At 38.6% G+C, this 13,366-nt stretch overlaps 1 protein-coding gene across 1 annotated transcript in view; it reads left to right on the plus strand.

The window, feature by feature from the left end:
- The window catches only part of ADAM22 (ADAM metallopeptidase domain 22), a 123,128-nt gene that overhangs the window by 105,114 nt on the left and 4,648 nt on the right, over positions 1–13,366 (plus strand). Inside the window, exons 27-31 of the mRNA XM_062494725.1 lie at positions 360–554; positions 3,350–3,450; positions 4,003–4,069; positions 6,881–6,991; positions 9,071–9,157. Of these exons, the coding sequence (XP_062350709.1) occupies positions 360–554; positions 3,350–3,450; positions 4,003–4,069; positions 6,881–6,991; positions 9,071–9,157 (561 nt within the window). The remainder of the gene's footprint in view (positions 1–359; positions 555–3,349; positions 3,451–4,002; positions 4,070–6,880; positions 6,992–9,070; positions 9,158–13,366) is intronic.

A 13,366-nucleotide genomic window follows, 5' to 3' on the forward strand; every position in this document is an offset into this window, starting at 1 on the left:
GCACCTGAGGGTGCTTTTTTTACAACCAGCATGATGATCTATTTAAAATGTCTGGACTGGTTATCCAGTGTCTCAAGAATCAAAAACAGCTCACTTTGAAAGCTGTGATCAGAGTTAACCAGTGAATTGTTCCTTGTTTTCTCTTTCCAAAACCACATAATCCACTTTTCTGCACATAACAGAAGCGTGTGGGAGTTTTCTCTCAGATGGTTGAATTATTTATTAATAGTCTTATTGTGTGTGGTTTTCTCAAGGATTGCTATCCTTACCTTTTTCTTTTAAACTAATGTTCATGCATGTTTGTGTGCGTTCTAGTTCCTGTCATGTTTTCTGACTCTACAATGTTTATTACACTTCAGACAAATACCCCAGGGAGATTATGTAAAAAAGCCGGGAGAGGCCGACTCTTTTTATAGCGACATGCCTCCTGGAGTCAGCACAAACTCTGCATCTAGTTCTAAGAAGAGGTCTGCTTTTCTGTCGCATTTTCAGATTTCTACCTGTTCCATCACCCATTATTCCATTAGTCAGAACATTTCATTGTTTTGCAGCAGGTTTGACTCTTTCTTCTTTCTCTGTGGAATCTTTGAAATAACATCCTTTTTGCTTTGATTACTGATTTTTCTCCTGTGTCCTAGTTGAAAATTAGTATGATTAGGCCAAAATAAAAAAAAACTTTGCATTGTAAACCAATTTTTGTTTAATAAAATTTCCGTAATATCTCTGCTTGAGAATTGATTTCAAGTAGCTGCAATAATAATAGCTGGCTAAAAAAAAATTAAATAAAACGCCAACAACTTTTTAAATCATGGTCATGTAATCAAAGAAAAGGAACGTTGTCTTGCTTCAATAATAGTTATAAACATAAAATGTTAAATATAAATGTTATTTTTATATCTTTATTTGTCAGTGTCATTAATCCAGTGTGTTGACTTAGACTTCTGCTGTCTCATATAAAAGATGATAGTGATTGCATTTTGTTCCACTTATTAGAGTAGCATATGAAATGGTCACCAAGTGTTATCTTAGAAAATAATTCTACAAAGACTTTCTTTAGTTTTCTGCTTGCTGTCATTAGATTAGAGAGAATTCATTTTATCCTTGATCAGATTTCACAAATTCCATTATTGTTCCAAATAATGTTGCCTAAAAAATCCAACATTTTAAAAGGGAAGATTGATTTAAAAGCATTGAGAGCCATTTGTAATTGCTAAGATCATGTTCCTTTGCAGTTAAAGGTTCTTTATATGAAAATTTCCAGCTAGCACTCTAAAACAATTTAGGAGAAGCACTGTGTCCTAGAAGAATTGACAGCCATGAACTGCTTCACAGGAACACTGCAATTCTCAATTCCTGTCTCACTAAGCAGCCTGCAACTGTGCAGTTGATGAAGCCATTTTCTTTGCTATTATTTCAGTGAAAGTAAAGAGAAATGTATCGAAGGGACACATATGTAATGACATTTGCTATTTTGGTATAGCAGTTTGATCTTATGTAGAACTACATCCAGTGTGTTCTAATGACTGTGTTATCAGGAAAACTCCAGTAATGATTACTTAATTATCTCTAATTTTTAAATTCAGCTTTTTAGATGTGTGGGTTGGTTTTCTTTTTCAGGAAGCAAGCATTAATCTTAAATGATGTGCTGTTTGTGTTGGAGAATCTTTTTTAATTCGGTTAAAATTTTGAAAGAACATCTTGGGAAAGCAAGTTTTAATAACTTTTTCTAACAGGTTTAAATACCATTTTAAAAAAGTTATTTTTAAAAGACTGTAATTTAATGTGTTTCTTCTTTCATGCAGTATCAGTGTTTCTTTTCATACTTCATTTATTTCATATGTCTCTCTTTATTATTTGTTCCAAAAAGCTAATGGTTTCTAAGGTCTGTCTGTACTAGAGAGTTTTGTTGTTCCCACCACCAGTTCAGGTGTGTTGTGCCACTGTCAAGTCTGGAAAAGTAAGTCTGACAAATATTCCATTAACATTGTGATACAGCTGACATAGCCGTTCCATTTGAATTCCCAGAGTGCTACCTCCTACCTTCCAAGCTGGTTTTGATTTGCTCTGTGTGCTGATATGGTTGGCATCTCCTGGGAGATGTTAGAGTGACTGGACCATCAACTGCCTGGGCTTCGCCATGCTGGAAAGCACTATGAAGTATTAGTTGGTATTCAGAGGATGTTCAAGGATTAAGACATAACTTTATGATAACTCTTGCCATTATGAAATAGCAAACACCAAAACCATTATATGGAAAGACATTCCTGTACCTGAAAGAGACCTTGAGGGGGAGGAAATGTTTGAAAATCTGTCAATGGATCTGTTGTTTCTCAGATCTTTCATGATGTGATTCAGTTTCAATTAATGAAACCTTGGGCTTACTTCAGTGTGGCTGTGATGAACCTGAGTTTCTGGAAATTTAAGAGCATCTCTCAGATGCCTCCAAGGAAAGCAGAGACTGAAAAATGCAAGTATCCAGACTTAGACACTACAAAAACAATCCCTTTAAGCAGCACTGTGTATTAAGTTAGTCATCTAATAGGAATTTTTCAACTTCCTCTTTTGGAAATAATTGTAGATCTAATGGCAAACAGCTGACTAGCAGCTCTAGTTCAACAAGAGGCAGCCTATTTTGAAACCCCACATGTTGGACTTTGCCACATACATCTCTGCCTCTTAGAGGGAGGACAAAAGGAAAGAAAAAACAGTTTGCGCCAAGCACCTAGATAAAAAGGCTATTTTTGGCTTTGAGTTTAGCATTAGAAGTATAACACTGCATGAATTGGCTGATAAAATATAAATGTTCAGAATTAGCAAAATTAAAACAGAGTTACATCTCCACTGGCACTACCAGCTCTGGGTGGGAGGATGCTTGTCACAAGTTCCTGAGCCCCTGAGATTGGCAGCAATGGGATGAGGGAAGCTGTCCTGGCTTTCCTGCAGCAGCATAAGGAGGAAGTGGGCAGCCTGCAGGTGGGATGTGCTTGACTGAGATCAAAAAGCCTTGAAATGAGCACAGTTGTAAGAGCATCTTCCATCTAGGAACTGAGGCAGATCTGCAAACCCAAAGGAAATCTGGTGTACGTCGGTGTTTGTGCATTCCACAGCAGACAAGTGAGAAAGCAGTGCCAATGCCTGGCTCTTGAACGTGGGCACATGGAACCACTGCAGGGACAGCTGCAAGGTGTAACTGCAGGGTTTAATCAGAAATCCTGGATGCTCTGCTAGTGCAGACAGACCTTAGGCTGTGTTTTGTCACTGGCCTCGGGAATGTGACCGAACCGCTGAGCTAACATTGATATGAGACAATACCCTTGACAATAACCGCATCTGAGCCCTCCTATTCCAGGTCAAATGGATTATCTCATTCCTGGAGTGAAAGGATCCCAGACACAAAACATATTTCAGACATTTGTGAAAATGGGAGGCCTAGGAGTAATTCTTGGCAAGGTAAGTGTGAACCACTGTGCTGGCCACAGTGGAAACCAGCCTCTAGACCATTGCTGCTGTGCAGAAAGTTTAGCTGATCTTAGGACAGCAGCATGACTCCTTAAAATTGTGCTAATTGTTATTAACTTGGAATTAGGATTTAGCAGCACCCTACATAAGTGCCTTTTTTGCACTGTGCTTTGTCGCAAAGAAATTACATTTAATTTCTCCCTCCAGTGTGAGCTAACATGAAAAAGAGAAAGAAATCTATTTACTGTTGCCAGCTTCCATGATTTTATCAGGCAGTGTTTAGTGTTTTTCTTGAAGTGTAGTGATTTTGCCAAATGACAGCTGAAATAAAGGAAATTTTTGCTCTGCACAGTTGCAGCAAAAAGTAGAGAAAAGTAACCTTAGTGTCTGAGGTAAATCAAGAAGAATAGACTTGTGAGATTTAAATGGTTAAAGTTAAAGGTAGCAACTCTTTTGCTATAGATCAAAAAAGAATATAAAGTTTGACATGGGGCAGGTGAGTTTCAAGTTGTTTTACTGTCTTTGTCCTTTGATTTCTTTCAGGTAATATAGGAGGAAACAGAAAGAAAGTCAGAGGCAAAAGATTTAGGCCACGGTCTAATTCAACTGAGTAAGTCTGAAATAAAAAAAGCAAAGCCAAAAAGTAGAGTTTTCATATTTGTGTTTTGTAGATGGAAATTAAGAGTACTGAAAAGTAGACAGCTGCATTTTTGCTCTGTGGCCCATTCTTATTGCTGACTGATAATCTGGTAAACGGTTTGGCTAATGTATATCAACCTCCTTTTATGTATTCTTTAAAAATTAACTATTAATTTTCTTTTTTTATGTAGGCTTCCTCACAGTCGTTCCCATAGCAATTCCCAATGATGGTGGCAGCCTGCACCATCACTGCAGGTTTTGTCTACAGTAAACTGCCATTGCTGAGTGTATCCTGGTTCAATACAGAATTTCTCATAACCTGAATGTTTCCTACCCTTGTCTTCACCTTGGGTTGGGCCATTGTAGAATTAGAGATTTGTATCTCTGCATACCTTCCTGGAGGTTTTAGGAGAGGTATCTGTCTGCTTTGAGAGTACCTTGAAGTTTGCCATTGTGAGCCTGAAATAGCCAGTCTTGAGTAAGCCCCGTGATAAATGGGTAATTAAAGTCTCTACCAAGTGACTGATCCCCCAACTTTTCCATTATGGCTTAGAGTTGCTGGCTTATTGATTTATGGGTTACATTTCCTGAAGAGCCCATGCGTGCAGTTCTCTCCACAGGGAAAGAGCCTTTCTTAGGTACTGAAGCCTGTTGGTTCAGGCCCCTCTTGTGAATGAGTGGTGAATGGCTGGAAACCTGAGCTTGTCAAAATGCTAGCCTGTTCCTACAGCGTTTATGCACTACATGAATGGCCCCTTTTTTGACCATAATGGCAGTGACAATGTCCTTCCCCATATCACGACTACTAACTTTGCACCTTGATGGGCAAATGGGCTTGATACCAACCCTACTGGAAATTATTAGTGCTAACTGCTCTCTGGGACCCATTTTCTTTGGTTTGGGCGATTTTGAGTTTGTTCCGAAACTTTTCTTTCACCTGCAGTGCAGTCTTGAGGTGAGTAGGCTCAGAAAGGGTTCATAGAGAAAACCCTATGTTACAAATTACAGAAATAATACTGTGATGCACTTTGCAATTATAACATTGCATGGTCAAAATGGCATCATGGAATCAGAAATTTTAGCCCTTGGAGGAGTTTATCTCAAGAGTCTTTGTGCTCTTTTTCTTTGTTCTGATAAACTCTTACTGAAATGTTATTTTGCTTGTTTTCTTTCCTCTTTGCATGAGATAGTTTGATAAAATCAAAATTAGTCTGCACCAACTGCCAAAAAATACAAATGAGATTTGCTCTGAGAACTTTGGAGCATTAAATAATCAGGCAGACAGAGATAATGTGAGTTGGAAATACTTTTCCCTGTATATTTGTTTCTCTTTTAAAGGTGCCCCTGAATTTCCACCTAATTCTCTGCTTTCTTTCTTGCTGCTTGTTACGGTGGTCTCGCAACCTAGAAGCGGCCCTGATGCTACAGGGAGGAGGCTTGTACTTCCCAAGGGTCATGCAGCAACCTTTCAGGGATGAAGGACAGTCAGTGTGTGTGCTCCTGGGAGAGGCTGCCAGGCAGGAAAATACTCTTTCTCCTGACTGGGTCAATCCTGGACTGCACAGGCCTGAATGGCTTGTGTGAGTCTCCTTGGAAGTCCTGTCACCAGCTGGAGAGAGAGCTCCCACTGAATGATCTACATGCTGTGTCAGTTCAGTGGGGAATTGAGAGAGGCTGCTGTGGGCTATTAGAGGGCAATTTTCTCTCTGGTTAGAAGGACAGCTTTTTTTGCAAGGAGAGAAAATGGACTGAGAATAATCTAACTGTGACCAGCATTTAGTCATTTAGGAAAAAAAAAAAAAACAGCACCAGCTTCTTTGAGGATGCTGCAGGATACATAGAGGCTTTTCCCAGACCACTTTAGCTTTTTACTTTGTCTGGGAAATACACAATAATATTGAAATCTGTTCTTAGTATTTAGAAAGTCCACCCATGTTGCCCTTAGAAGCTCAGTAAAGCATACTTGTTGAGATGGAAGAAAAGGGTTAACAGTATTGGTCTCCAGTAATTAGCAGATTGTAGTAAACCATTATAAAATTGGGTTTATTAATTTGTGCAGAATTCAATTTTTTTTGAAGCAGGAGCACACTAGTGTGGTTGCCTACAATGATACTTGTATGCCTGAGTATGCAGTAACTGCACACATTATGCCGAGGGTTCGGTTTGTTTTTTTTTTGTATACAGCCAAGCATCAAATGGAATTGTGCCATTAATAATTTAAGCAAAATTTCTTATGGACTGAGCAAGGTTTGAAGTCTGCAGCCCTCGTGAGCACCAAACAAGGAGTTGCAAACACTTTGGGCAGCTCCTGAAAAAAGTCCTGCTTGCATCCTTGCGTGACCCTTGGACCTAACATACGTGAACAAGGCTTATGCTAAGCATACAGCTCTGAGGAGACTGTTAAAGATATTTTGGGACACTTTTAATTGTTTTTGGATGTTTTATAACAAAATAATTATTATTTACTATAGGCAGATGGTTCATTACATGTGAAAGGAATGCCAACTGGCCAAATGCTTTTTCAGAAACATGGCTGATGAAATGGCCTGATAAATAACTCTCTATTAAAATAAATTAGAATTATCCAGGAATAATGAGAGTTTTCTGAATAAGTTGACAGCTTAATTGGGAGCTTGTGTTAAAACAGGTCCCAGGAACAGACAGCAATTCAGACCTTTGTTAATTTGCACTGTTTTTCCTGTAAGCATTTGTCTTCCTCGTTGTTATAACTGATACGAACATCTTTGGTTTAGACTTTCTATTATATATTGTCTTTTTGCAGCCGGGTAACCCATGCATCTGAGCCTGGGCTTTCTCTCGCCCACCAAATCCCTGCCCAAGGCATAAGCCCAGGGGGTTCCGACCACCCCCAAACAGGGAGTCGGGATCAAAGGTCAGTCTCACCTGCCCCTGCATTCTGGGCTGCCATTTGTCCCGTGAAAAGTCCCTTCCCCAGTATCCGATAGTTTCACTGTGGCAAAACACCGTGACTGCTTGGAGGTGCTCCTGCTGATGCAGCGCTAGCTACCCTTCCTCCTCGCCAGCCTGAGGAGTATGAGTACTCTTGAGCCCAGGTCTTTTGCCTTGTTGCATGTCGCGCTACGAGCCAAATCGAGCTGTCAGTCTAGCTCTAGGCTTATGCGTAAGGACACCTTCTTTGAAAGCAGAATTTCTCTCTCAAAGGAAATGTGGATTCCGGCCATTACTAACGAACATGTGGCCAGAAAGATCAGCCTGAGGGCTCTCCAATAATATCATGTAGTGTTCTGCAGTAACTTGAGTTTAACCTTTTTGTAACAGATGGATTGAGGTGGTGAATGATGGTCTGTGATACACCCAGACCCAAGAAACCCTGCAACCTGGTTGTGCAACAATTGCATGCTTTGATAGCACCTTACACTGTTTTCTAATACAGGAAGCCAGATTGGGAGTGTTTCATGGTTACCAAAAGACCCTTTCAAATGAAAAAGCACAAGTTTAAAGCACTGCAGCGAGTACAAGAAAATGTACAATTAAAGCTAAAGCAGATGTTTATTAGCTCCTTGTGACACTGGCATCAGCCTGTTGCTTCACCTGTGGATCATCTGGTTTGCTGCACTACTGCTTTTGATGTTTTCTTTCTCTAAGACATCAAGCTGGAAAGCATAAAGCACTCCCGATTCTTGATAAATAAGTGAGCTGAGGAAGCTACTTAGAAGCACTTGTGGCTGAGGGTGAGAACTTTCTGAGAGCTGTGGCTGTGCTTGCGCAGGGTGGGGAGGAGACGTTCCAGAGCAAAAAAGGAGCAAAAGAAGTTAAAAAGTGCTGCTGCTTTTGTTGTCATTGTTGTTTGAAATATGGAGGGGGTTGAGTGACATGATTTGGCCAAACTTTTATTAATCTGAGCAATTCCTTGCAAGGCCTGTTCCCATGTGTGAGGTCATTGGAGTCACTCCCATAAATAAGGGTGGCAAGAACTGGACCAGAAGTATTAAAAATAACTTAAAGAGGAATTTTCTTTCCCATTTTCCTTGGTTAAAATTTGTTTCCTATTTCATTGTGCTAGTTTCTATTGTGTACAGATGGTGATCACAAATTATCATTTGTTTGTTGCCATTCATATGTAACAAGAACAAACTTTAAATTGGTCCAGGCAGACTCCTATTTTCTCCATCACCCTTTTTTATTAACATGACGGAGGGGGAGGAATTTGCTTATCCTGTTATTGGGAAAAATTTGCTACAAAAAAAATTTCGTCTTCCCCGGTAATTTGTTGTCAGATAATTAAACATCGTCTTTATTACATAATTTTCATATAACTAATATGAGTATACAACTCAGACTTTTTTCCTTAAAAATGTGGTTTTGGTGTCAAAATTGCTTCTGTAAAATGTGAGATAACTCTGTAGCCCACCTCCATTAAAACCAAACTAAATGAACATTGAAAAATCAGAGGGTGGTTTGCCTGTAAGTGTAAAAATTGTCACTATAGTGGCAAAAAATTAAAACTTTTTAACACAATGAGGCTGAAATTCAGTCCTGTAAAAAGGGTCAAGTCCAGCATTCTGTGCTTCTTTAGCTATTATTTTGCAATTTATCTACTTGGGTGCAAAAGTGTGTCTTTGGCAAGCAAACTTCATGATTGAAGCCAAAAATGCCCCTTCATCCTTATTTTGAGATCATGAGGGAATTCAAACCATGAGCTTAATGCTGGCCCTCTGCATAGGATTGAATTTTACCCTTAAGACATTAAATGAATGATGTATCCCAAAGAATTTCCAAATTATTCAAACATATGAGTCTTGTTATAGGTCAGATTTTCTCATGCAGTTGTACACGTTGCCTAGTCCTCACCCAAATCCATACTGATTTATTTGCCATATTCACTTACATTTTGGGGATGAAGACATCCTTGCTAAGCTTGTGCTGTGTGTTCTCAGATTTTCTATTCTTGTTCTTCTGCTTTCTCTGTTCCTTCCATTGCTTTCTGCAGGTATTTAAACCCATGGTTCAAAAGAGAATATAATGTAGCTAAGTGGGTAGAAGATGTGAATAAAAACACAGAAGGACCATACTTTAGGTATTTTGTAAATTAATTCTATAATTCTCATTTTTTAGAGCTGTTCCAGCATATACAAATATCTTGGGACTCCTACCTTGTATAAATCAATACAAGTTACTTAGGTGCAAAGGGCCCCTCTTCTTTTGCTGCATTTTGATGTCTGTTTTTGGCTTCATGTGCAATTTATAATTCTTTTTCTGAATGTTTTAATGAAGCCATTGAAAAGGGTGTGTGTAGTGCATGCGTTCCCACCATCATCTATAGCTTGTAGTAGCTTTCTCATCATTTTATGCCAAATAGTGTTTTATGGGCATGAGACATATTTATCACTAATAAAGTAGTATTAACTTAAATAGAATGTTAATTTACTGAAGCAAGTGGTTTCATAACATATTGACTCTACCTCCTGTCTTATATAGTGCATACTAAAATGTAAATGAAAAAAATAATAAAAAGTAGTGGTATTTTACCCTCAGCCTGCAATGAAATAATTTATATATTGTAATTGGAAAATGAAATGTATGAGAATATACTCTGTGTTCTAATTGTCAAACTGCTAATTAATCTGTTACAAGTGAGGTAGGGTTCAACCAAAAATATCACTTGTTTTTGAAAGGGAAAAGTGTGCATTATCTGATAACATTCCAAGTTACGGGGAAAAAGCATGAGGCTGGGCCCCTGTTGGACATGAATCAAAAGACTGAGAACGTTGCAGTAGATTCCCAAAAGACACAGTCCCACAGCTGAGATAGATCTCTGCATTAGCTGAAAAAATGACCCATCATAGGAGAGAATGTAAGGCAATTTATGATGATTAACATAAAGCGTGAACAAAATTCATGAAGCTGTAAGTTGACATGAAAAATGAAGATAGTTACAGAAACAAAATCAAAAGAATGATAAGCAAAATCTACAGCCAAAACAGTGAAGGATGGTAAGAACAAGTAAATAGAATCTTTATAATTTTACACAAGTAGACCTAATAGTAGTGCAACAGGGCAGAAACATGTACTAAACGTGTGCAGTGTGCATTTGGGGAAAAAAATGTAATGGGAGTTGTATCACAAGGTACTGATGAAACACTTACTCCAATAGTAATATCAGCAGACATTAAATGGCAGAGTAGGAATTTAGTCATTTTTAGAACAAAAGACATCTTAAAGTCTTAAAACACCATAAAATTGTTACTTTTAAAAACCTTTGTGTTTGTTTTCAACACCTCATAAATCACTGACAGAGTAAGCTGCATAGAAGGTTTCCAGTGAACAAATAGGAAAAATGAGTAAATTTTAGCCTGCCAGCCCTGATCTCAGTCCTGAAAAGGGAGAAGAGATCCGTGATGCAAGAATCCAAGGCTTACAGGAGGTTGTTGTGATTGTGCAGTTGATATCAGACAGGTGAGTCTGGTTGATTCAGTGCTGGGATACAGGGTCCAGTTCTGGTGTCTGCAGTTCAGCAACCACGTTCTAGGACTGGGGTGATTTAAGCCCAGAAAAACCACAGAAAGGACTGCAGAGCCTCAGGTTATTCAGTTTAATGGAGCAGCTGAACACTAGCTGATCATGAAACCCACATCACTGCATATGGAGCAAAATCTCTACATGTGTGTGGGAGGTGCTTTAGATTAGCAAACTAAGATTGATAATGACCAAAGGTCACTGGAAGCTGAAGTTAGGCAAACTCACATAAGTGAGGTGTGTTTTATTACCAAATCTTTTTCTAAAAATAGCCTCTTGACCTTTATTATTCAAGGTCAAGAGTTGCCCACCATAACATATAACTCCACAACTGTCTTTCAGGGTTTTTGTATCAGAAGCCCTGTGGTAGCCATAAACAAAGACGTAGATGGAATATGAAGATAGCACTGTTTTAGAATAGGTTACTTTAAATGGTTTAGTTAAACAGGTTTAAAAATATGTTTGCATACTCATAATTTGGTTTTCATTTTTTGCTATCAGTATATTTTTATTTAGTAACTACATTAAATTGATGGAAGTGTACCCTACCCTTGAAGGTATTGAGTTGTTACACTGAATGAGTCACATTTCTAATTGTATTTAAGATAAACCAAGCATTTTTGGCATGTAGATGAGGATTAATCTAACCCATGTGAGTTTTAAAGGCTATATATAGGCAGAGATGAAACATAAATCAACTTTTTTTTTGCACCATAGAAGCTTACTAAGCTTACATAGAGCAACTAGAATAAATTTAGAAATCAATATTGTCCTAATTAAATGAGGTAATTATGCGGAAGTATTCTGCAGACACATTATGGAAGGCAAAAGATCAGATCCCCTGAGCTGAGTTGCCCTGGGTTTACAAGAGGTTGAACTAACAGTTTCTCCACAAAAATCAGGTGCAATTTTGCTTAATCATAGCATGGACAGGAAAAGACTGTTCTTAAGAATGGTGTGTCAGAACATCTCATGGCTGGGTTTTGAGCCTGGGCCTGTGAAGTGATTCACAAACAGAACAAAACAGATCTTACTTGGTAAGCTAGAAAGTCAGGCTGAAGTCAGACTGTCCAGCTGGTACTATATTTTATGAGTCAGAGTCCCAGGATAAGAAAGTTACACCACGTATTTTACTGAGCAATAGTCATACTTCCAATCATCTCTGATTTCTCTGGTCTTTTAAATGTGTCCTGAAAGTACTATTGCTGTTTTGCTTGTTTCCCTGTAGTTTTAGGAATAATATGCTGATGACTGGTGCTGTTTTAGGAAGAGTTGAAATAGAATGAGGAAAAATGACAAAAGCTCTTGCTAGGACTGGCAGGTTTTCAGAAAATAGAGATATTGGTCATCACCAAGATTTTCTCCATCTACTTAAAAAACCCTGTATAAATAATTTGTCTCTCTAACACCTGATTTCCTAGTAATTTTTTTCTAGTCTACAAGTCTGATTTCTATATAATTACTTTTTATTAATGATAGTAATAATAGTAGCTTGTGTCTCTGGCACCAGAAAACTCTAAATGTGGGATTCCCATCTGTAAGAAAATAAGATCTGTGAAGAAAACTCATTTGCCGGCTCAAAGTCTTGTCTAGATTTTAATTTTGTGTGCCAGCTTATAACCACATAACCTCAGCAATAAAGTCATGCAGGAAGCCTTTCCCTGATTTCAGCTTTGCTGTAAGGGGCATTATTTTATGAATGTGCTACTACTGCTTATTCTTGTTACTGCCAATTACAATGTCCACTGCACAGGCTGACCTTGTGGAATATGGTTAAGGATTACTCAGAATTCTCACTGAATCTGAAAGACTTGATGGAGCCATGGTGGAATCAGAAGACAAACTGTCAGAAGCCCCAAACATGGCATTTCTGTAGATAGTTATAAACAAAAAAGGATAGAAGGCACCTTCTAAGGCATTGAGTTGCCTACATTTGATTTAATGAAAGTATTTACAATAAGTTATATTTTGTGAGAGTTATTTAAATACAAAAGTAGATTACAAACAAAGGGTTTTTTAGATGGAGAGCCAGAGCACAGATCATCCCATATCAGAAGGGCATTGAGAAGGGGCATGGGAGGAGGAGATACTAGACTGTCATTTCCCTCCTATTTCTAATGTGTTTTTGTGTCCTTGATTATTTCTCAGTTCCTCTTCAACTGACCATCTCCATTACCTTCTTCTGTGAGCATCCAGCTGAGTCCAGAGCCATGACCAGCCCTTGGCAAGCTGCTCTTGCTGAGGCAGCTCTAGACTGTGCTTAAAGTAAAAAACAAACAAACAAACCTTTCCCCTCCTACAACCAAAGCAAAATGCTGTTATTATTGGCAGATAATGAAAAAATGCCTACTGAAGTCAGTAGGATCAGGATTTTGTTTCAAGAGTTAGGGAGAAGTGTTTGTTGAAGCATGTGAGTACCTGTTTCTGAGGCATAGCTCACTGCTCCAAGTGACAGCTCAAGCCATAACCATTGTCTGTTCTGCAGCCCCTCCATGAGCCTCCTCTCCCCTCTGCTGCGGCTCTTTCTGAGGATATGTGTGCACACCTGTGGCTCTTAGAAGGAACTTAATTTAAAATGTTTAGCCACACCAGTGTTTTTAGAAGATCCTAACTTCCTAATGTAGGATCTAGGCTGTTGATGTCATACAAAGAGTTGAATCCACAGCAGCAAAGGTCAGATTAGGCTGATAGGGTCTATAGTTGGACCTGAAATGCTTTCACCAGGTTGAATGTTAATTGAATTATTTCATACCTTATTTCAGTCTGCAAA

The sequence above is a fragment of the Cinclus cinclus genome, chromosome 1 (genome assembly GCF_963662255.1).
Source record: "Cinclus cinclus chromosome 1, bCinCin1.1, whole genome shotgun sequence".
Classification (NCBI taxonomy): Eukaryota; Metazoa; Chordata; class Aves; order Passeriformes; family Cinclidae; genus Cinclus; species Cinclus cinclus.